This window comes from Condylostylus longicornis, unplaced genomic scaffold (assembly GCF_029603195.1).
Source record: "Condylostylus longicornis isolate FDR11 unplaced genomic scaffold, ASM2960319v2 ptg000137l, whole genome shotgun sequence".
Taxonomy (NCBI): domain Eukaryota; kingdom Metazoa; phylum Arthropoda; class Insecta; order Diptera; family Dolichopodidae; genus Condylostylus; species Condylostylus longicornis.
The window spans coordinates 2319442-2341074 of NW_026578105.1; the positions used below are offsets into that span (position 1 = coordinate 2319442).

Consider the following 21633-nt stretch of genomic DNA (forward strand, 5'->3'; position numbering starts at 1 on the left):
GAATTTAAATTTTTATTCCTTAAGTACAGAATGAGAATTCCATTTTCATTTGATTATGTATATCATATATATATATATATATATGGAATTATATATATACCACAACTGATTTCTGTAGAGATACTCGCGTAATATATAAAATTATTGAATAGCGACTTTTAAATTATTAATGAAAATTCTGGATATAATACGCATATAAGAGATTCTATTGTACTTATATAAATAATATATATAATATATATAATATATATATATATATATATATATATATATATATTCCATATATATATATATATATATATATATATATATATATATATATATATATATATATATATATATATATATATATATATTCCATATATATATGTATATATTCCATATATATATATACATATATGTATATATATATATATATATATATATATCATAATAATATAATATATGATATATATATTTTATATATATATATATTTATATGATATATGTACATATATATTATATTTATATATGATATATATGTATAATATATATATATCAATATGAAATAACTAACTATATATAAACATTTTTTTGTAAATATCTGCAAAACAATTTAAAATTAAATCTCAGTTATGATATTCTATAATACTATGCCAGGATATTATCCTTATAATCACAAAAAAAAAATGAAATGTAAATATATATTGGTAATAAGTATATATATATATATATATATATATATATATATATATATATATTATAATTGAAAATGTGAAAAGTTTCAATAACTCTATATATAAGAATATTATATACTTTATTCAATAATATTATTTACATATGTACAAAAACAAAAAGTTCAATATCGAGGATTCTTCCTGTATGTATGTATATATGTATAATATTCTTATAATGACGTAATTTGAAATTTTTATTTTATTTTCAATTCTCATTATTATAAGTTTTCTTCATTAATATTCTTTGCTCAACTAAAATCAGGATAAACTTTATTGCATATATGTACGAGAGGATAAAAAAATTAAAATTCTCTAATAAAATATTAATGTATTCAATTTATTCTCTTCATGATATATATTATGTATTATGGGAAATCTTTATATATAATAAACTGTCCATATAACGTTAAATCTGTATTTATGGAGAATCATTTGGTTTCCATTTTATGCTACCAAATCTCAGTATTCTACAAATATAGACTCTACTGTTAAAGTGAAAATTTGCATCGAAATTTTTGTCTTTCTTTTTGTCAAAATATTAAATATTTCTTTAATAAATATTTAAAAATATATGAAATAATATTATATTATCAAAATTTAACATTTTGAGTATTGAAATTTTAAATTGTGAACATTTCAAATTTAGTTATAAGAAATAAAAATTCTAAATGAAATAAGCAAAATTTGGAAAAAGAAAACATTTTTATATTTTACTTACTGAATTTACTTTGCATAACTGTAGGATAAATATTTTTAAAAAAATTAAAATTTTATAGAATTCAATATTGATTCCTGTGAAACATACAAACTCTTACAAGAAACTGAATTACATCAAGATTTAAATGGCCCTGACAATTTATTTTTATTGAAACCTATTCACTCTATACATTTTAAATTATAGTTTAATAATAATAAAAAAAATTATTTTCAAATACAATACAAATACCATACTAAATAATGCAAGAAATCGAATTTATTTTTGACCAGTTTTCCTTAGAACAAAATCCACCTACCCATAACAAAATAACAATTTATTTCAACAGAGTATATAACAAAATAAAAGATAAATATACAAAGATATAAAAAAACTGCATCACATTTTGTTTATTTTCTTTCAATTTTGAAAAACTATAAATAAATAAATTTATTTTCTATTTATAAACAAAAAGTTATTTTTAAATTATACATACCCTTATATACCGTATATATCATGTACCATGTAAAAATTTAGTATATATTCTATATATTTAAAAAAAAAAGCCCCTTAAAAAATAATAAAGAGAAAATTGTATAAAATATAAAATTTAAATAAAAAGCTTTACTATTTATACACACATAAAACTATATTATAATGCATATAAAATGTAAATAGTATATATACATTGTAATATATATATATATATATATATATATATCGAATATATAAATATGGATATATAAAAATTTTATATAGAAATGTACACATATTTAATATTTCATGTATGCATCATTATAGTTTTGTATTACAATTATTATAATAGTTTTTTTATATATAAATACAAATACCTATATATGTACATAATGTATTAAATTTTTCATATATATATGTGTATATTTTATAAGAACATAATAACATACATTTCTATGGTATAATAATTATTCGACATGAATAGTTCATTCAACCTTTTCTCATAATAATAAATAACATTCATACATAATAGCTCTATATATATAAAATATATAAAAATTTTATGCCGCATGCAAATATAAATATGTATATATATATATATATGTATATTTATATGATATATATATATATATTATATATGTGACGTACAAGAGTATGTTTATTATATTTTATGCAATTTTCAATATGATAATGCAATTTTTCGCAGAGAAAATAAAGCTTTTCATTATAAAATTCAAAAATTAAAAAAAAAAAAAAAAGAAGCAAAGTTTAACCCAATTTTTCATCCATTTTTCAATTATAGTTACTATATATATATTGTGTATATATATACTATTAACTGTACTATATATCCATAGTATATATTAATCTACTAAATAAATATTATCTATTATATATTTATATTATTTGAATGCACTCTTTAAGTACATATTTATTTTTCTATTCATTTTTAAATTTCATATTATGCCTGCACTCATACAATTATTATTAAACTTTTAAGAATATTTGAACTTTCGAAATATAGTAATGTACTTGGACGTTTTACAATATTATTGCAATTTAAATATTTTTGTAAAAATTTAAATTTGTCCTTAAAAAAAATTGAAAAATTCTCAATAAATATTTTATGTTTAAAACGTACAAAAAACATTTATTTATTTTTTGTTATAATATTGAATAAGAATTGTTTAAAAACGGAACGGTTTATTAAACGAATTAAATTTTTTACTTATATATATAACTTATTTGTTAACGTCTATGTGACCCTATTTTAGAAATTTTGGAAATTTTCCCATATCAAAATATACCATTATGCTTTTGATTGAGTAGAAATGACCGTAAATCAATTATATACGAGTATATGTATATTCTTTCTGTAACGAAAATTATAATACAAGTGGGTATATAAGAGCATTAAATCCTATAATGAAAATATTATTGACTACGGTATATTTAAGAAGATTATAGGGTTGGGCAAGAATTAGGTAAGAATTCTCACGAAGCCCTTGTCGAGACACTGCTGATTCTGAGAACACTTCCATTAGGTCCGGCCTGGAAAATGTAGACATTTAAAGATTCTGTGAGGAGGATGAGAAGACCTCTGCTGGACAAGAGGGCAGGCCTCGAAGGCGGCATTACCTGAACTCAGAGGGTGTACAATATATTCTTATAAGCGGTCGTAGTGCACTTACATTCCATAGTTGTACAAATCTACAATCTATAATTGTCAAATAATATTTTAAATTTTTTGTCGCCTTTCATTACGGTATATAGGATTAATTTAACATGGAATAGGAAGTATATTTTTAAAAAAAAACTTTAGTTGTAATATAGCGCTAGATTGAAGTGCTTTCCAAAATTTTTTTTTCTACTGCCCTGTATAAAACGAATTCAAAACTAAATAAATTTACAACCAAAATATAAAATTGAAGAACCCTATAGTAAATTAAGGTTTTTTTTTTTTGCTAAATTGAATGTGATCTTGAAAATTGCCATAAATTGCCAAATTTATCATAAATAAATCAAATAATTAACATTTTTTTAATTTGTTTTCGAAAACTTTAAATAAGTCTCAGACTAAGACCCTATTTAATTATCAAATATTTTGAGAAAATAATTGATAAAATAAAAAAAACGCATATTATAATTTTTAGAGACATTTTTTTTTTTTATTATTTTTTAAATTGCAGTTTGTAAATATTTTGTATGTATTTATATATATATATATATATATATATATATATATATTAATAAATATCATTAGTCAGACATTCAAAGTTTTTTTTACCTTTTTAGTTTTAATTTTTTTTTTTCTATTTTACTATTTTTTCTAGACACAATGTATATATATTTATATATACCTAAATATAGTTTTGTAAATTTCAAAAATACCATTTTGCAAGTTGTTTGTTTTCAAATACATTCTCTTATGTATTTTCATTATTTTTTTTTTAATAAGATATTTTAAATTACTTTCAATTTTTGTAGTTTATTTTATATTTTAATAATAATAATTTTTTACTACAAATTATATTCAATAATAAAGCATATTGAAACTTAAAATTTTTAATAAGAATTTAGGACATATATATGCACCCCCCAAGAACTCAATTCGGATCATAAATTAAATTTTTATATTAAAAATAGTTTTTAAGTCCCGTATAAGTTCCGATTATAAAATGTTAACGATAATTAAATATTTTAGAGGAAAAAACAAAATCATCATCACAATCACAAATCATTTTCATCACAAAAATGTAACAGGTTCTGTAGGAGTTGAAAAAATATTAGGGTGGTTTTCGTTTATGCACGCAATGCTGAAAGTTCTACATTAGAATTAAAATTTCTAAGTCGTAGCGTTAAACATTATGCAAAAACTTTAACTAATTTTTTTTTTTTTGTTAATACAGTCTACAAATTCTGAAACTTTTAAATAATCAGTCGTTCGAAAATAACAGAAATGACATTTCAAAATAAGGAAATTTTAACAAGATTTAAAGACTTAAATAAAACTTACTTTAATAATCCTTCAATATCTAAATATACCATTTTGAATTTTAAATTTTTTTTTTGAAAAAGAAATTTCATCAAGCAGCGACCAAATTTAAAATACAGGTCAGCGCTACATTTTTAACATTTCTTTATTACAGATTAATTTTCCGAACACATTTTATTCCAACCATAGTAATTTCCGAACGATTTATTTTTTCCGTGTATGTAATGTGAATTTTCGAACGTACTATAAGCTAGAACTAGAAAAAGCTGAACTGAACTGAATAAACGAAAACCCCTTAGTGTCTACTACTAGAAATTTTTTATCGAATCCTAAAACACTTTCAACTATTTTCAATTACAATTTTATATACGTAAAATTTTACGTATCCTATATTGATATGAGTAAAATTTTAGGAATATATGCTTTATTATTGAATACTATATTGAGTAATTGAATTTTCCAAATTAAATAAAATAATTAAATTTTTTTTTTTTGAAATTATTACGTACATACATTGTTATAAATAACAATAAGATATTTAATCTTAAATCATCTACAATTTTAAAAAGATTGACATTATACTCTTAAAATTAATAATTACAATATAATGTATAATATACGATGATATTTTTATTTATGTATGTATATAATGTAAGTTCTATAGAGTTTCTATAAGTTAAAAACTCGCAAAGCTATAAGAATATAATATTGCTAATTTTTAACAGTTGTGAAAACGGAATTTTTGTTTTTCACATAAGACACACATTGAAAAATTCTAAAAAATAAAATTAAAAAAACCAAAACCAAAACTTGTTCTAAGTAAATTAATAAATTCATGAAACAAACGAAAATTTAAAAATTAAAAAATTATATTGTATACAATACCACTTACCCTATAATATATAGTTAGTATACTAACCAGGACAGTGATATAACTTATGTATAAATTATAAATTAAATTCCGGTTACTATTAAATAAATTGATTGAAATTTTCAACAAGCTCGTAGGTGTATGCTATTGACTTTGGTTGCATTTTAGTCAACCGGACGGTTGTGCTATTACATCGTATCGGTAAGTTTAGAAAAAAAATTCTATGAATATTATATTTGAGTTGGATTTATTTTCAGCTCCAAAAATTTATTCGAGATTTAAACTTATAGAGACACTCTACTGCTTTTATACGAGTATTTGCTCATATTCTAAAAGAAGCATAACTTCTGGTATGAGTATAACTTGTTAATTTTAATGTTTTTCAAAAATTTCTTATTAATTTCAAATTGCATTTATTTAAAATTTGAGATTTTATATAACTACAGTAAATCTCAAAATTTTAAAAATATAAGATCCTGATTCTTTAAATGATGCCTCTTTTAGAATATATTAATAATTTTATTATATGAATTGTGAATATTATTTAAATGCATTAATCAAACAAAATAATTTAATTGTAAACATATTATATATATATATAATAATATAATATTATGTTAAATTAATACATATACATAAATATTAATTATTTTTAAATATATTATATTATATAAATAGGAAGATTCAGAATTTGATTTAGATTTAAATAGATATAATATATATATACCATTAAAGGCATCTTCAATAATAGCTTATATATTGGCTTTATATAATATGTTATGCATCTATTTAATGTAAATATATATATATATATATACATATATATTCGTGTATATTTATATATATATATGAATAGAATATATTATATTAGATTTCATCATTTTTTCTACAAATTTTTATACTAATTTTTTTGTTTTTTTTTTGCTACAAATATTTTTCTAAACAAAAGAAAAAAATTTATTTAGAATAAGATAAGGCAAATCATAATTTACAAATTTTTAGAAATATTATTAATGAAATTTTTATGTATATATATGTATATATATATATATATATATATATATATATATATATTATGCATATATTCTAAGATGATTGAATAACATGAAATAAATGATTATATAGAATAACAGATACATATATTATATACAACATAAAATTATTAATAAGAAAAATAACAATTTATTTTAGAATTTTATAATTTATAATAAAAAAATTAATATTGTAATAATACTATTAAAGTATTATAGGTGGTTTTTAATTGATTGTTTCAAGTTTTCAATTTTTTTTTAATATATGTTTTTAAAATTATTTTTTTTTTCTTTTATAAGTAACTGATTGGTAATTTTCTCTATTTTTATTTAATTATAATTAGTACAATATTTTCATTTTAATTTTATTATTTAATACTTGTATATAAGCTTTTAGAAAAAAATTTCAGTTCCATATGTTTTGTATGACTACTATATATGTATGTTTTGTAGGCTATATAATATCTTTAGTTTTTTTTTTTGTAGTTTTGTATATTTTTGTTTTAGAGCTTTGTTATTTATTTATTACATCAAAAAGATATTATTACAATAGTAACTAATTTTGTATTTTTTTTTTATTTTTTTGGTTGCAAATACATTTAATATTTTTATATTTTATTTAAATTAAAATTATTGTTTCACAAATTAGAACACATTTAATAATATAGTTAATACAAACAAAATACAAAATAAAACTAATAATAGAAAATTATCAAAATATGAAAATTAAATAAAAAAAAAAAATTGTAGATATTTAATTTTCATATTTGCTGAAATTTTCATATTTGCTCATTCATCAATAAATTATATTGAAAATATTATATGAATTTTATTGTTATTATTAAATTAAATAATTATTAACTATATATTACTATAAATAATAGACATTTACAGAAGTATAAATATAGTAAATATTAATTGCTTTTGTAACATCTTATAATTAAAAAATTACGTACGTATATTTTTGATATACTCGTTTTTTTCAAATACATTTTAAAATATTATTTTATACTAAATTGTTAATAAATTTTTATTATAACTTAAAATTAAAAGAGAAAATTAAATGCAATAACTTTAACAAGTTCAAATGATCATGTATGATATTTTACAAAATTTTTATAATTTTTAATTATTTTCAAATTTTTACTTAAATTTAACAAATTACAAAATGTGTGAGAAATTAACATTTAACCAATAAATATATGCAATTATAATTGTAAGCGTGTTAAAAAGAAAAATAATATTTTTTATAATTAAAAATTGCTTTTAAATAAATTTTGCTTTTACGTCATTAATAAAATTTAATTAAAAAATTTTTTTTTAATTAAATTCTTTAATGTTTTTTTTTTCTTTAATTTTATATTGCTACAATTATTTTTGCTATATCAGAATTTTAATTTCATTAAAAATTTTCCAAATATACAATTTAAAATTTTAAGCTTAAGAATTTTTTTTTTTAAAAATTAAAACTAAAAAGTATAATTTTATAAATATAAATTGTTTAATTTTTTTTTTTTTGTGGAAAATGGACAGACTGCAATTTTCAATATGCATTTCCGTTCAAATTTTCAGAAAAATTATTAAATTTAAAGTATTTGACATGTACTTTTTTCTCGGAATGGATTCACCTTTTGACTTGAAAAACTAAAAAAAAAATATAATTAAAATAATTTTAAAAGTAATATATAAGTATTTTTTTAATATTATTATTACCCATTCAAAAGACAATCATCATTTTCATGTTCCGATATATATTTCATCATTACGCTACATGCTTCCGAAACTGGTAATCTTGAAATACCAGCCTCTCTTCTAAGCTGTTCCACAATCGCCCTGTTATAAATCAGAAAAAAAATTTCATTTTATATAAAATGAACATAGCAACATTATATATTTACTAATTTAACAATTTTTGAATAATTCATTATAATTTTTATGTAAATATACATTTATAAGAATCAAAAAAAAAAAAAAACAATTTAATTAAATTCCAAAAATAGATTGAAAAATAAATATTAGAGAAGTATTTCCATTAGAAGAAGAAATATAAACAAAAATTTGTTTTCTCCAAGATAAATTACGTAAAATAAACACAGTGTGTTCCATTCAAAATTTTTTTTGTACATTTGGAAATGAATTTTAATTTTTTATTATTTTTTTTTTCGGAATCGATTAGCGTTATGAATTTGCACCGCATAAATTTGATTTTTTTTTTTTTGAACTTGTATAACTTGTACAAATTATTTAAAATTTTCTCAAAATATTATTTTAAATAGCTTGATAATTTTTGTTTTTTTGATTTAGTAACACGAAACTCACAAATTTTTTCATATTATAATTCTTAAGTTTCCGTAAAAGATGTTAATGATTACATTGGTGTAATCATGATATCATAACGATGAAATCGTTAACAATTACTTGACATAAATATAACAGTTTTCGTTACAACAGAAAAATTTGCACTTATGCACTTATGCGTTTCAGAAAACAACCAAAAGCGACAGTTGATATAGAGATGACGTTTAATGTAATTAAAAACGAACACTTTCTTCTCATATAAAAATAAATTATAGGTACTTTGCAATTATGCCACTTTTGACAGCATCATTTTAAAAACAACAATTAAGACGTAAATAAACAAACAAATTTAAGTAACGAAAATCACTCTCATTATGCAAATATTTTTAGCCGACAAAAAACGTAAATAAAGTTTTAAAAAGCTATAAAGTTGCAGTTTTCAAATTTATTGTCTCGAATTTCTAAATACACATGATTTTCTATGTGAAATTTTTCTGTTTGAGATTTTGGTATTCAAAATTCTTTACTTTAAATTCCGGTATCCATAATTTGTGACCTAGTAAATGATTATTTATACATACATATGTATGTTTGTATATGCTAATATAATTTATATAGATCTGTAGGTCCAAAAGATAAATACGTGTCATTAATATTGTATTTCATTGTACATATGTACGCATATACATTGATATTCCGTAAAGGAAGCATGTGTATCTATAGCCTTTGGGTACATAATTTATAAAATAAATTTTAGTAAAATATTCCAGCAATTTATATTCCAGCATGAATTATCTTTAATTGAAATTCAATTATAAACGGTTTTAAGAATGTTTTTGTTTTATATACATATGTGTATATTACCTTTGCTGTTGCAAATTTGCTGCCATTATATCCATTACTGCAGTCTCCGATAGTCCTATTTTGCCGTCTTTTTTTATATTACTTTGAGAGGAAAATTTATTTTTATTTTATTTTAAAGTTAATAAACTTTATCGATGTAATTATTTCCTTTTGTTTGTTGTTTTATTTTCTATAGCTCAGTTCTTTTTTTATTCGTTTTTTAACGTAATGTGTATATAAATATGTGATATATTAATATAAAATATATGAAATATGTACATATATTTTGTTATTTAAAATATAAAATTTATTTATAGCATTAAAATTGTGTTGAAAATTCGATTGCTTAGTATTTTTTTAAAATAATTCCAATATTTTATTTATTAGGTATGAAAATATAATTATTTTATTATTATTGTTTTGTTTCGAATCCGAATGACCTTTTTCACCTGCTGAGTCAATTGAAAAATTCTGATTACTAAACTTGTCAATGAATTTTCCCTCCAGATTTATTGATTTTCCAGGATTTTCTTTTTCGCTAAATTCCGTATGCCTTTAAGCGAATTAAGTGAGCGAAATTTTTTTTTTTAACAAAAATAACATCTGTTGAATAAATTCCATTTGTTTTCCTTTATTTTTTTAAATATTGTTTATTGGGAATATCATTTTAAAATTAAAACTAGATGTCAAATAATTTCTATTTCGTTTCCAATTATTGTGTTGAAAAGAAAGGAAGAAATTGACACATTATAAAGTTTAAATCAAAGAATTGTTAATATAAGGGTGTGTTAACTATTTTTCAAGAATTTAAGAACTGAAAACAAGTAGTTTTTTTTTTAAATTTGCTCAAATTTAATTTATTCAACAAAAAAAAAAGAAAAGAAGACCCAAAATAAAACAAAAATATGGATGTTTTATCGAATATGCAACAACAAAGAGCAAATGTTGAACAACTGAGGCGTGAGGCAGCCATTGAACGGCAACCAATTTCAGAATCTTGTGCAAAAATGCTCAAATATATTGCTGAACATGAACAAGAAGATTATCTTTTGGTTGGATTTTCCAGTCAAAAAGTCAATCCATTCCGTGAGAAAAGTTCCTGCACAGTTTTATAATTTATTGATTTTTTTCATAAAAATAAGACCATTATAAAATGTTAAAAAAAGAAACAAAACTTTAATATTGAATTATTTATGTTATTCACCCACAAGTATTTGAATGCAAGCATATTGCAACGCATCTATTCCTTAAAATAATATTCCAAATAAGTAGAAGCACAAATGGAAAATGAAAAAAAAAAAATAATTTGAAACAAAAATTTCATGTTTTTTGAAATTTAGATTAATTTTGTCTTTGTAAAATGTTCAACTTTTGTGGAAATTGAATTACCATTTCATTGAAATAAATATTGCTAAATTTATCACAGTGCACATTAAAAATGTTTTTAATTTAATAATAATTAGTGGAAGGAAAATTAATCAAATGAAATTTTATGAAGTTATTGCATAGGCAGGTATCTTTCACATAATTATATCCTACATTTCTGTCAGCCGGGGTTGGTAATCTCATTGATTAAATGTAGTAAGTAGATAAAAATACCTACTAATCTAATGCTTAAAACATCAGTTTGAATTTGTGTATTATATTCAAAGTGAATCAGAAATTTTCCATTGAATAAAAAATTAGGTCATACTAAGTGCAATGCATTCAAGAGCAAGCTGGTTTTTCCACTAGGAATCTTTGCTTAATTTCTCCCAAATTTTTGTTTAACTGCAAATTTATTAAAAAATTAAAAATATTCAAGTTTTTGTTAATATTTTTTTTTATTTAGTGTAATGTAAGATTAATGAAGTTGAGAAACGTACGGTTAAAAATTAAAAGTGTTTCTTTTTTTTTATAGACGAACTTAAAATGACGTGAATATATAGCAAATTAATTTTAGAAAAAAATTTTCTCCATTCTATGATTCATCATCACTACCTGCAGGTTGACGTGCTTTAGGGCCACCGGCTCTCTTAGCCATAATTATTTGATCTACCTTTAAAATTGTGGCAGCAGCACCCACTGCATATTTTAGGCCCCAATGTTTCAATGCATACAAATCATAAATTTTAGTTGATGTTACATCAATTGTTTCAGGTTGCTCCGCTTCTATATCAACTCCAATATTTTTACCACCATCCTTATGCGCCAAATGTAATTTATGAACAACTTCAGTTCCATTTATTCCACTGTTTTCTGCTAAACATTTTGGAAATACTTCTAGAGCATTAGCAAATTTCCTTATGGAATATTGAGCTAAACCTGGAAATTGGTCAGCATATTCTGAAAGTTTTTGTGCCAATTCTATTTCAACAGCACCTGCCCCTGGCAAAAATCTAAAATACAAAATAATACTGATGTAGGAGCATATAATGTAAGCTTAAAATTTAAAAAACTATTAACCTTCCATCTCTTGATAGACACTTAAAGGTGTTAACACCATCATCTATAGCTCTTTCAATATCATCCATAAAATTATCAGTGGCGCCACGAATAACTATTGTTGAAATCTTACAGTCAGCACCCTCATTTGAAAATGAAATAACTGCAGTTTCACCAAGTTCTTGAACGCAGATATTATCGCAATAGCCAAGTTCTTCCGAACTTGGAGCAGTTAAACGCGGTAATACTGTTGCTCCTACAGTTTTACTTAACCGTCTTAAATCGAACTTTGAATTCAAGCGAACTGCCATTAAGCCATACTTATTCATGAAATGCAAAGCCATATCACCAAATTTTCCACCGGCAACAATAACTTTTGCTCCTGTATCTGCAATACTTTTAATTTGTTGTTCTAAGAGACCTTCCTCACCTCGACTAAAATTCATTAGTTCATCAGCTGATTTGATTAAAACTGTACCTTTGGTTTCGGTTTGTATAATATCAACCGGACAAGAATACATAGCAATTTTAGCTTTTTCTGCAGAAATAACATCGCCTTCAACTTGTCTCTTAAATACCATGCCTTTAAGAACTTTTGATTCCATTAATCCACTTCCCAAAATTTTACAAACACGAATGTTATCTACATTAAAAGTTGATTTTTCTGGTAGTACAGATACACAAGCATTGGCAATTAAATTAGCCAAAAAATCTTCCTGTCCATATTGTTTAGACATAACTGAAGGACGAATGCACTCCTCAACCTTTTCGAGATTTCGATAATCTTTTATTTCATGGCAAACTAACGAAGGCAAAATTTCTATAGCTTTCTGTAAAGCAATTTCATATCCTTCAGCGATTTCACTCGCTGTTACACCTAACCTAAGAAGTTCTTCAGCACCATCAAGAAGAGCTCCCGCAAATATTACAACAAAATTAGTGCCATCACCAACTTCAGCTTCTTGCATATGACTACCCATTACCATCAATTTAGCAGCTGGATGTTCTACATCCAATTCACGCATAATAGTTCCAGCGTCTGAAGTAACAAATTGTTTTTCAATATGATTTATTACCATTTTATTCATCCCATTAGGACCATATGCCGAAAGTACTGTTTGAGAAAATTCTTTACATGCTGTAATATTTCTGTAGACAGCCTCCTCTAAACCGGAGTACATCTACATTAAAGAACATTTGGAAAACTTTAATAACATTCATATAAAATTTTAGTCACATTTGCTCGTGACTGCAAATAAATTGTAATGTCATGAAAAATATGAATAAACCAATAATTTTTTCATACCCGTGCTCCTTCCTTCATCATTTGGGGTAACCCGGGGGCTCTTGGTACCGATAAAGCCATTTTTTAACACAGATTTTTATAAATTTTAAGAATGAATAAATATGCTCAGAAACAATTTTAACCTCAACTATTCACTGTGGGTTTATTAGTCAGAACTCAGAAGCTCAAAAATCAGAAACAAATAAACTTAAGTTTGCCACTAATGTGACGTTTACCAGTTACTACAAAAGTTACTATAGAAATACTGCTTAGCGCGACAAAAATCGCTATATAAAACAAATTCACAATAGAATTTCGAAACTGACGATAGAATGTCAACTTTTTTCCTTTAAATCTTTAGTAGTTTTTAAGAATTGCAATTGATAGCAATTATTTCAATTTTTGCATTCTACTTGCGTTATTTTGCATTTGTTGACTTTAGTGTGTAATAAAAAATAAGCTCAAAAAAAAAATGATATCACTTTGTAGATTATGCCCAACATTACGCTTTTCATCTTCTACATTTTCCAAAAATTACATAAATAATTCTCATTTCACTAAAAGAAGTTTGTTTTCGGAGAGGATTGTAAATTCCAAAAAGGTACAAAAAGTAACCGGTGCAATTTCAATTATTATGAAATCCAAAATATTTTAGATTTCCAAATCGCTATTAGCTCCAAATTTGAAGGCAACGTCAATTGGATTTGCAGTCAAGAGATGTATGAGCGGCGAAATATCAAGTAAAGGGAGAAAATTGGTTGGAGGGTGGCTGGTGGGATGTAGTGGAATGGTGTTTGTTGCAGTTATTTTAGGTGCGACAATAAGCTATTTTTCTCTTTTATTTATTGTAATGTATGTAATAGAAATTGTTATAGAAAATATAACTAAAGGAGCTTAGATGTTAATTACTAAAAAAATACTACCATTTCACTGTCTGTTTTATTTTTTGTCAGGTGGAGTTACCCGACTAACCGAATCAGGATTATCTATGGTTAACTGGAAATTATTAGGTGAGCAACGTCCACGAAATCACGAAGAGTGGGTTGCAGAATTTGAAAATTATAAGCAGTACCCAGAATATAAGCTGTAATTAAATAATTCAATATCAAATTTTTTTGTATCTTGATATTAAGGAAAAATCAATTTTGATTTTAGGAAGAATGCTAATATGACACTGGAGGAATTTAAAATGATATATTACATGGAATATGGACATAGAATGTGGGGCCGTCTTATAGGAGCATTTTATGCTTTGCCAGCAGCTTATTTTTGGTACAAGGGATATTTTGACAAGGCAATGAAATTTAGAGTATTAGGCTTTGGCTTACTTATTGGATTACAAGGTCTTATGGGATGGTATATGGTTAAATCTGGTTTGGAAGATAGATTTCATGGTGAAAATGATGTTCCAAGAGTTTCACAATACCGATTGGCATCTCATTTAACATTTGCTTTTGTTTTATATTCACTATTTTTATGGTCTTCTTTGAGTCATTTATTACCAGCTGAAAAAATACAAAATATCACCAAAAGCGGAATAAATTTTCGTCGATTAGCACATTTAACAAAAGGAATGATATTTTTAACGGCATTCTCAGGGGCATTTGTAGCAGGCTTAGATGCTGGTTTAGTTTATAATTCATTTCCAAAAATGGCCGATCGTTGGATACCATCAGATCTTTTAGCTTATTCTCCTACATTATGTAATTTTACCGAAAATCCAACAACGGTACAATTCGATCATCGAATATTAGGAACAACTACTTTGGCATTGATTTCAGGATTATGGCTATTATCTAGAAGAAGAATTTTGCCCAAAAGAGCTTATTGGGCCGCAAATGCTGTCGCTTTAATGGGTTGGACCCAGGTAGCATTAGGTATTACAACATTATTAACTTATGTTCCAGTTTCAATTGCTGCATGTCATCAATCTGGTTCTTTGGTTCTACTGTCCCTTGCTATATGGTTAACGCACGAATTGAAATTTTTAAAGTATATCCCTAAATGAAGGAGCTTGTTAAAGTTTATGTAACGTTATTGTTTCAATTAATTTTAAAATTATTTTAAGAATAAAAAATGATTTTTATATTTTACACATTTTACATACGTACATATGTATATGGATGAGCTTATACTTAAATAAAACATGATATATGTAATTTTAAAATAATACTTAATAACTTAATGCAATTAAATTGGCCATTTATTTACTAAGTAGAAAATCTATTATTTTTTTTTTTAACAAAACGTGAATTCATATAAAATATTAAAACTATTAAACTTCAGTTTTTTCTATAAGAATTCGTAAATCACATCCAAAATATTTAAACTTTCGTTTTTTTTTTTATATAGAAATAAAAAAATCTTAAAATATTTGTCAATTTTTAAAAATTTACAATATGCTATTAAATATTCCAAAACTTTAATAAAATATAACTTAAAAAGAACCAGAAATAAATTTCGAATTTCGCGATTTTAATTATTAAAATTAATTTTCATTCATCTTCAAACAAAGCGATTATTTTTTTATGTTCTTCTTTTTCTACAGATTGTTGATAATTATGGAATTTTGCATTATGATCTTCTAAATCAGCTATTGCTTCGAAAACAACACTGCAAATACTACATCTAGCAGAAAAATTGATTTTTGGTGATGGACTAGCCGTATAGTTTGCTGTTGTAGTTAAATGTCCAACTGGAGTTAAAAGAACAGTATTGAAATTATTACCATTTTTATGATTTTTATTTGAATTGTTATTACGCTTTTGAATATTGGGGGGAGACGGTGTGCATAACGCACTTAAACTCGATGATGATTTTTTGTCTGAATTTTGTTTAATTACTTGAAAAGTATTTTCAGGTTGCTTCTTAGGGTTGTGCTTTTTATCGGGAGTACCTATTCTAATTTTATTTTCATAATTCGAATTATTTAATATTTCCAATGTTGCGTTTTCATTGTTTTGTTGATTACATTTTGTTATGGAAGAATTAACTTTTGAATTTTCAAGACTGCTTGCCTTTAATACATTGAAATTTTCAATAATTGCCTCGGTTTCATCTTCTTTCTTTTTATTTGTTTTTTTACTAATTTTCTTAACATCAGATTGTGATGGAATGTTAATATTTTCACCATGAGATCTTAACCAATCTGCTATTTTTTTCAAACTAAATATCATTCGACGAACAAATTCATGTGGAGAAAGAGTCTTTTTCCTACGAATTATTAATAGTCTATTGACATCTTCGATTAAACTTAATAATTGAAATTCAATGCACATGGCTGTATGTTCATCATATGAATCTTCAAACATAAAACGTTTACAACAAGCTGGGCATTTTCTTTCTTTATGTATTTCTGGTATATTAATAATAATATTCGCGTCTTTCAAAATGTCATTTAAAATATCATCTTCTTCGAAATTTTTCTCCTTATAATTAAAGAAATTCGTCTTTTTATAATCAGCAATATCATTTTCATCGCTTGATCCAGTTAAAATGTCGTAATCTTCCAAGTCAATTTGATTGATTTCATTAATATCACCACTATTCATCTTGTGGCGATTTATATAATGAAATTTCCGCCTATTATTGGCAGTTTTATTTGTATCTTTATCAAATAATAAATTTAAATATGTATTTAAATGAATATTGCTATTGCTAGATTTATCAATATTATTTTCGATTTTTTCATTTTCGTCATCATTCATTAAATTAGGTTTTCGTCTATTATTAGGTGAATTTTCAAAATTCTTTTTTAAGTATTCATCGCATTTACTTGTTTTTGGCTTACTAGCTAAAATATTTTTTAATTCGGAGCATCGTGTTTCACTAAAATTTAATTGATCTTCTTTTATCATAATATTATTGCTTCCGTCTATAGAATGTTTATCAGGAATTTTTAATAATTGTGCAGCTTTTAAATTTAATATATTATCTATAGCTTGTTGCCGGAATGTTGCTGCATGTTTTAAATATGATATACATAAAGCACATATTTTTCTAGGTAATAATTTATCATCTATTGTAATTACTAAACCAGTTGTTTCTTCCATCATTTTTGATATATCTTTGGGCCAAAGTAAAAATTCATTTGGACTTGCATGTAAATAAGCCGGAATGGGTGCAAATATGTCATAATCACCTAAAATAATGAAAAATATAATTAGATAAACATTTTTTACACAATTTAAATGAGATACGTGTGTAATTATCAATATTTAAAAATTTTGTTAAAATTTGGCATGAATCTCGAGAACATACATATGTGTTTATGTTTATATATATATATATCTTGGGAAAGAATTAATTATTAAAAAAAACATAGACATAGACTCAATATATGTACCTATTTTTATGTTTTTTTAACATTTCAATTTTTATATGGAATTTTTTATACAAACCTGGACTGGAACAAATTATGCAAATATTTGCCATACTTTTCTAATTTAATAATTTTTCTTACAGTATTTATTACGACTTATTCTTTTATTTTTTCAAATGAATATTTTTCATTATTAATCGTTTATGTAAACTTTTTTTTAAATTTTTTACTTAAATTTTAGAGACAAAAAACAAAAACCTATAAAATATAAACCGAAAATCAATCAATCAATTCAAACGTCATGTTTCAGTTTTTGTCCCAGCAAACTTTCGAAATTCGAATTCAGACTGTTTTTCTTTTTAGTACTGTTTATATATTCGAAAAATCTTAGGTAACTTTTACATACACCACAAAATGTAAAATTAAATCTAGGAAAAACTGAGAATATCTGATATATCTCATACTTTATGCCAAAAAATAAATAACGCTGAATTTATAATATAAAATTTAAAGATGTGTATACCAACTAAAATAATAATATATCACTCAAGAGATGTCGCCCTATGCATATTTGCACAATTTCGAAAAAGTTGTAATATTTCAATATTTTCTCGAATATTCTGGTAAATCCTATCACAAATGTCATTTGTGATGACATGTTCATAAGTTTTTTTTTTTACAAGTAAAGTAGTGTGTCCTTTAAATTTTATCTGAATAAAAAAAATAAAAAAAAATAGCGTTTTTAGAATAAAAATAAAATTTATTAATTAGAAAGAAAAATCTTAAACTACAAGGTTATTATTCAACGAATTTGAGGCTACAGTAATTTACGTAACAAATAAAAAAAGACCTTCGGTATTCATATTCTTACAGAATAGTAAAATTTCAATAAAAATTTAGAAAAAATGGCAAAATGGGGAGAAGGTGACCCAAGATGGATAGTAGAAGAACGGCCTGATGCTACAAATGTGAATAATTGGCATTGGACAGAAAAAAATGCAACACCGTGGTCAAAAGATAGGTTAAAATCACTTTTCACGAATTATAAAATTGGTAAGTGTTGCGCCGGGATGTAAAACAGATGGTTTTAAAACGTGCTTATTTGACAAAACGAATAATTTCTATTCAAATTAACTTATGTATATGTTTTTTTGAATACGAATTATGTGCGAACTCAAACTATGATTATTGAAAAAAATACATAGATATTTTTGAAGCAGTAATAATTTTAATACTACCTCATATGCTTTACGTTAACTAGTATTCTAAATGACTTCAACTTCATTAAATTTTTTTTTTCTTGTTTCAGCTGAATCTAACTGTGAGGTTACTATAGAGGTTGATACATGCAACGGTGAGGCAACAGCCAATAATCGTAAAGGAAAACTAATATTTTTTTATGAATGGAATATTGTACTTTTATGGTCTGGAAAATTGTCAGGTTGCAATGAAGTACATAAAGGGAAAGCGTCTATACCAAACTTGTCTGAAGAAAATGATTTAGACGAAATAGAGATAACAATTAGTGTAAATGAATCGAATCAGGAATCAGAACAATTGAAAGTGTTTATGTACAATGTGGGTCGCCAGAAAATACGAGACCAAATCGGAGTTTATTTGAAAGAACTAAAACAAGAATATTCTAAAGGATTAATACTGCCAAAAAAAGAAGACGGAAAAGTTGTTAAACCGGACAGTGTGAATACCATTACAAGTGGTTTTAATAAAAAAATTGATATCAATAAATTCAAAAGTGGCTCTGATATAATCAGAAATGATAATAACAATTTTGGCTGTAAAATAGATTGTAAAACTTTAAATTTAAAAGTAGATTTTCAATGTCGTTCAAATGATATCTATAATGTATTAACAAGACCTGAAATGGTATCCGCTTTTACTCGTAGTGAAGTGAAATTAAATCCATCTAAGGGAGGAGAGTAAGTAAATTTATATAAAATTTATAAATTATTCAATAATTTTGATTTGTTTTCATATTATTTAGATTTGTACTTTTTGGTGGGAATGTACATGGTCATTTTAAAGAGTTAATTCCGAATGTGAAAATAGTTCAGACATGGAGATTAAAACAATGGCCAGATGGACATTATTCGGATGTCGTAATTGATATTGAAGAAAAGGTGATTTTCATTTATTTAACTATTTATACATGCATATTTAATTTTTGCATAATTTTCTTAGTTTGTTTTTTACTTTTTCAAAATTCAATTATAATAATTTTTTGTTCCTTTAATTTTTTTTTCTTACAGGAGGATCATACAGAACTTCGTCTTACTCAAACTGGTGTTCCATCTTCAGAAGTCGATATGACCACAAACAACTGGAAACGTTATTATTGGAATAGTATCAAACAAACTTTTGGATTTGGTATTCCTAGTATGACATAAAAGTAAATTAAAATCATCAAGCTGATCCAAAATCAATTATAATTTATATAATATTTATTAAAATTAAAATAATTTTTTTTAATCATTTATTCAAACAGAATGATTATTTTTTCAATGAAATATTCTACGAATTAAATGAAACATTCTCGCTTATTAAAATTTTCTTTATTTCATTTTCAATGGTGCAAGAAATTCATTTAAACAAAACAAGAAATAATGAATAAATCGATTAAATTTACACAAAGTAACAAGCATGAGCAATTTAAAGAAAATTGAAAGAAGCTTTTCCAATTTTTTAAGGACTTAATTACTTTGTAAATGAATCTATAGAAAAATTTTTAAAAATAATATTGTATTTTTGTTTTAAAAAATCAATTTTTATACTTTGATAATGAATGTTTTCTTAAAATATTAAATTTTCTAATTTAGGAAACATTTGATGAACAAACTTAATTCATTAGAAAATATATTGATCAAAATTCAAGGCTTATAAATCACCAAACAAAGTTTATTATATTACTTTGTTCATCAATGAATTTTTCAGTTTGTAAATAGGTACATTAAAAATTTCGTGAACTTAAGAATAAAACAATAATGTATTATTAATTAAAACAAAATTGTTTGATTTTAATTCCTATATAATTTAAAAAAAAAATAAATTTTTAATATAGAGTAATTACTTGTAAATATCGTTAAAATCATTTTAAAATTTATAAAAGGACTTAATATAAATGGAAAGAATGAAAAAAATTATAATTTAAGTAAAAGGTATTGTTAGCTTCCACCAACAACAGAAATGGCACAAATAACTCTCATTTAATTTGAAGAAAAAGATGTCACAGAATTTAAAATCGATACAATCAAATTAGTTTCGATCGATTGATGAAACTCTTAATAGAAACTATATGAGATTTAATTGATAATGCGGTTTGCATTATTTACATTTCTAAACTTAAATAACTCTAACATCTAAAATTGTCTAACAGCAAAAATAATTCTTCAAGTTTAAGTAATGGCACTCTCACGGTATGCGATTTTCCAATTTAATTTATTTGTTTGATGAACTTTTATGAACAGCAACCGTTCTTTACGAACAGTAACCAGAGAATGTTACGATTATTTTTTTTATCATATTTTGCCTGGGTACGTGAAAGTTTTCGTTATCGTAAATTTTTATAATTTTTTTCAATTCATAAACAACTTTATGTTTTGGAATGTTGTTTTTTTTTTTTTTTTGGAATAATGTTACCGGGGCGCGCATGTCCAAATTTTTCCT

At 23.7% G+C, this 21633-nt stretch overlaps 6 protein-coding genes across 7 annotated transcripts; 3 read left to right on the top strand and 3 right to left on the bottom strand.

Moving 5' to 3' along the window:
* Positions 1-8094: 8094 nt before the first annotated feature.
* On the bottom strand, positions 8095-10411 carry LOC129615609 (guanine nucleotide-binding protein subunit gamma-1-like). Its single transcript, XM_055530888.1, has 3 exons — positions 9944-10411; positions 8495-8614; positions 8095-8425 (listed from the first exon to the last, which is right to left on the bottom strand). The coding sequence occupies exons 1-3, from the start codon at positions 9976-9978 to the stop codon at positions 8368-8370; spliced, it is 213 nt and encodes a 70-aa protein (XP_055386863.1). The 5' UTR covers positions 9979-10411; the 3' UTR covers positions 8095-8367.
* A 230-nt stretch (positions 10412-10641) lies between these two features.
* LOC129615602 (guanine nucleotide-binding protein subunit gamma-1-like) lies at positions 10642-11355 on the top strand. The gene has a single exon (XM_055530878.1). It carries the CDS (start codon positions 10828-10830, stop codon positions 11035-11037), a length of 210 nt encoding a protein of 69 aa, XP_055386853.1. The 5' UTR covers positions 10642-10827; the 3' UTR covers positions 11038-11355.
* A 379-nt stretch (positions 11356-11734) lies between these two features.
* On the bottom strand, positions 11735-13815 carry LOC129615587 (T-complex protein 1 subunit theta). The gene is made up of 3 exons (XM_055530854.1): positions 13653-13815; positions 12368-13527; positions 11735-12300 (listed from the first exon to the last, which is right to left on the bottom strand). The coding sequence occupies exons 1-3, from the start codon at positions 13710-13712 to the stop codon at positions 11883-11885; spliced, it is 1638 nt and encodes a 545-aa protein (XP_055386829.1). The 5' UTR covers positions 13713-13815; the 3' UTR covers positions 11735-11882.
* Positions 13816-14013: 198 nt separating this feature from the next.
* On the top strand, positions 14014-15788 carry LOC129615570 (cytochrome c oxidase assembly protein COX15 homolog). Its single transcript, XM_055530826.1, has 4 exons — positions 14014-14232; positions 14287-14443; positions 14585-14717; positions 14787-15788. The coding sequence occupies exons 1-4, from the start codon at positions 14104-14106 to the stop codon at positions 15637-15639; spliced, it is 1272 nt and encodes a 423-aa protein (XP_055386801.1). The 5' UTR covers positions 14014-14103; the 3' UTR covers positions 15640-15788.
* A 225-nt stretch (positions 15789-16013) lies between these two features.
* LOC129615569 (putative uncharacterized protein DDB_G0291812) lies at positions 16014-18212 on the bottom strand. Of its 2 annotated transcripts, XM_055530825.1 has the most exons (3): positions 18032-18212; positions 16393-17772; positions 16014-16326 (listed from the first exon to the last, which is right to left on the bottom strand). In XM_055530825.1, exons 1-3 carry the CDS (start codon positions 18063-18065, stop codon positions 16127-16129), a joined length of 1614 nt encoding a protein of 537 aa, XP_055386800.1. In that variant the 5' UTR covers positions 18066-18212; the 3' UTR covers positions 16014-16126. The 2 variants fall into 2 exon arrangements, with proteins under 2 accessions (XP_055386800.1, XP_055386799.1); XM_055530824.1 differs by having other exon boundaries at positions 16014-17772.
* A 426-nt stretch (positions 18213-18638) lies between these two features.
* On the top strand, positions 18639-20429 carry LOC129615590 (activator of 90 kDa heat shock protein ATPase homolog 1). The gene is made up of 4 exons (XM_055530858.1): positions 18639-19005; positions 19262-19889; positions 19955-20090; positions 20220-20429. Exons 1-4 carry the CDS (start codon positions 18858-18860, stop codon positions 20355-20357), a joined length of 1050 nt encoding a protein of 349 aa, XP_055386833.1. The 5' UTR covers positions 18639-18857; the 3' UTR covers positions 20358-20429.
* Positions 20430-21633: the final 1204 nt, after the last annotated feature.

Bases quoted from the DNA above. Each gene is read 5' to 3' on its own strand.
- LOC129615609 (XM_055530888.1), bottom strand. From the start codon at position 9,978: ATGGATATAATGGCAGCAAATTTGCAACAGCAAAG. The intron at 8,615-9,943 runs GTAATATACACA...GATTTATAACAG, and splicing joins GCAAATTTGCAACAGCAAAG to GGCGATTGTGGAACAGCTTA. The intron at 8,426-8,494 runs GTAATAATAATA...TTTTTTTTTTAG, and splicing joins GATGATTGTCTTTTGAATGG to TTTTTCAAGTCAAAAGGTGA.
- LOC129615587 (XM_055530854.1), bottom strand. From the start codon at position 13,712: ATGGCTTTATCGGTACCAAGAGCCCCCGGGTTACCCCAAATGATGAAG. The intron at 13,528-13,652 runs GTATGAAAAAAT...TCTTTAATGTAG, and splicing joins TGATGAAGGAAGGAGCACGG to ATGTACTCCGGTTTAGAGGA. The intron at 12,301-12,367 runs GTTAATAGTTTT...TTTGTATTTTAG, and splicing joins TGTCTATCAAGAGATGGAAG to ATTTTTGCCAGGGGCAGGTG.
- LOC129615569 (XM_055530824.1), bottom strand. From the start codon at position 18,065: ATGGCAAATATTTGCATAATTTGTTCCAGTCCAG. The intron at 17,773-18,031 runs GTTTGTATAAAA...TCATTATTTTAG, and splicing joins CATAATTTGTTCCAGTCCAG to GTGATTATGACATATTTGCA.
- LOC129615570 (XM_055530826.1), top strand. From the start codon at position 14,104: ATGATATCACTTTGTAGATTATGCCCAACATTACGCTTTTCATCTTCT. The intron at 14,444-14,584 runs GTGCGACAATAA...ATTTTTTGTCAG, and splicing joins GTTTGTTGCAGTTATTTTAG to GTGGAGTTACCCGACTAACC. The intron at 14,718-14,786 runs GTAATTAAATAA...TTTTGATTTTAG, and splicing joins CAGTACCCAGAATATAAGCT to GAAGAATGCTAATATGACAC.
- LOC129615602 (XM_055530878.1), top strand. From the start codon at position 10,828: ATGGATGTTTTATCGAATATGCAACAACAAAGAGCAAATGTTGAACAA.
- LOC129615590 (XM_055530858.1), top strand. From the start codon at position 18,858: ATGGCAAAATGGGGAGAAGGTGACCCAAGATGGATAGTAGAAGAACGG. The intron at 19,006-19,261 runs GTAAGTGTTGCG...TTCTTGTTTCAG, and splicing joins TTTCACGAATTATAAAATTG to CTGAATCTAACTGTGAGGTT. The intron at 19,890-19,954 runs GTAAGTAAATTT...CATATTATTTAG, and splicing joins AATCCATCTAAGGGAGGAGA to ATTTGTACTTTTTGGTGGGA.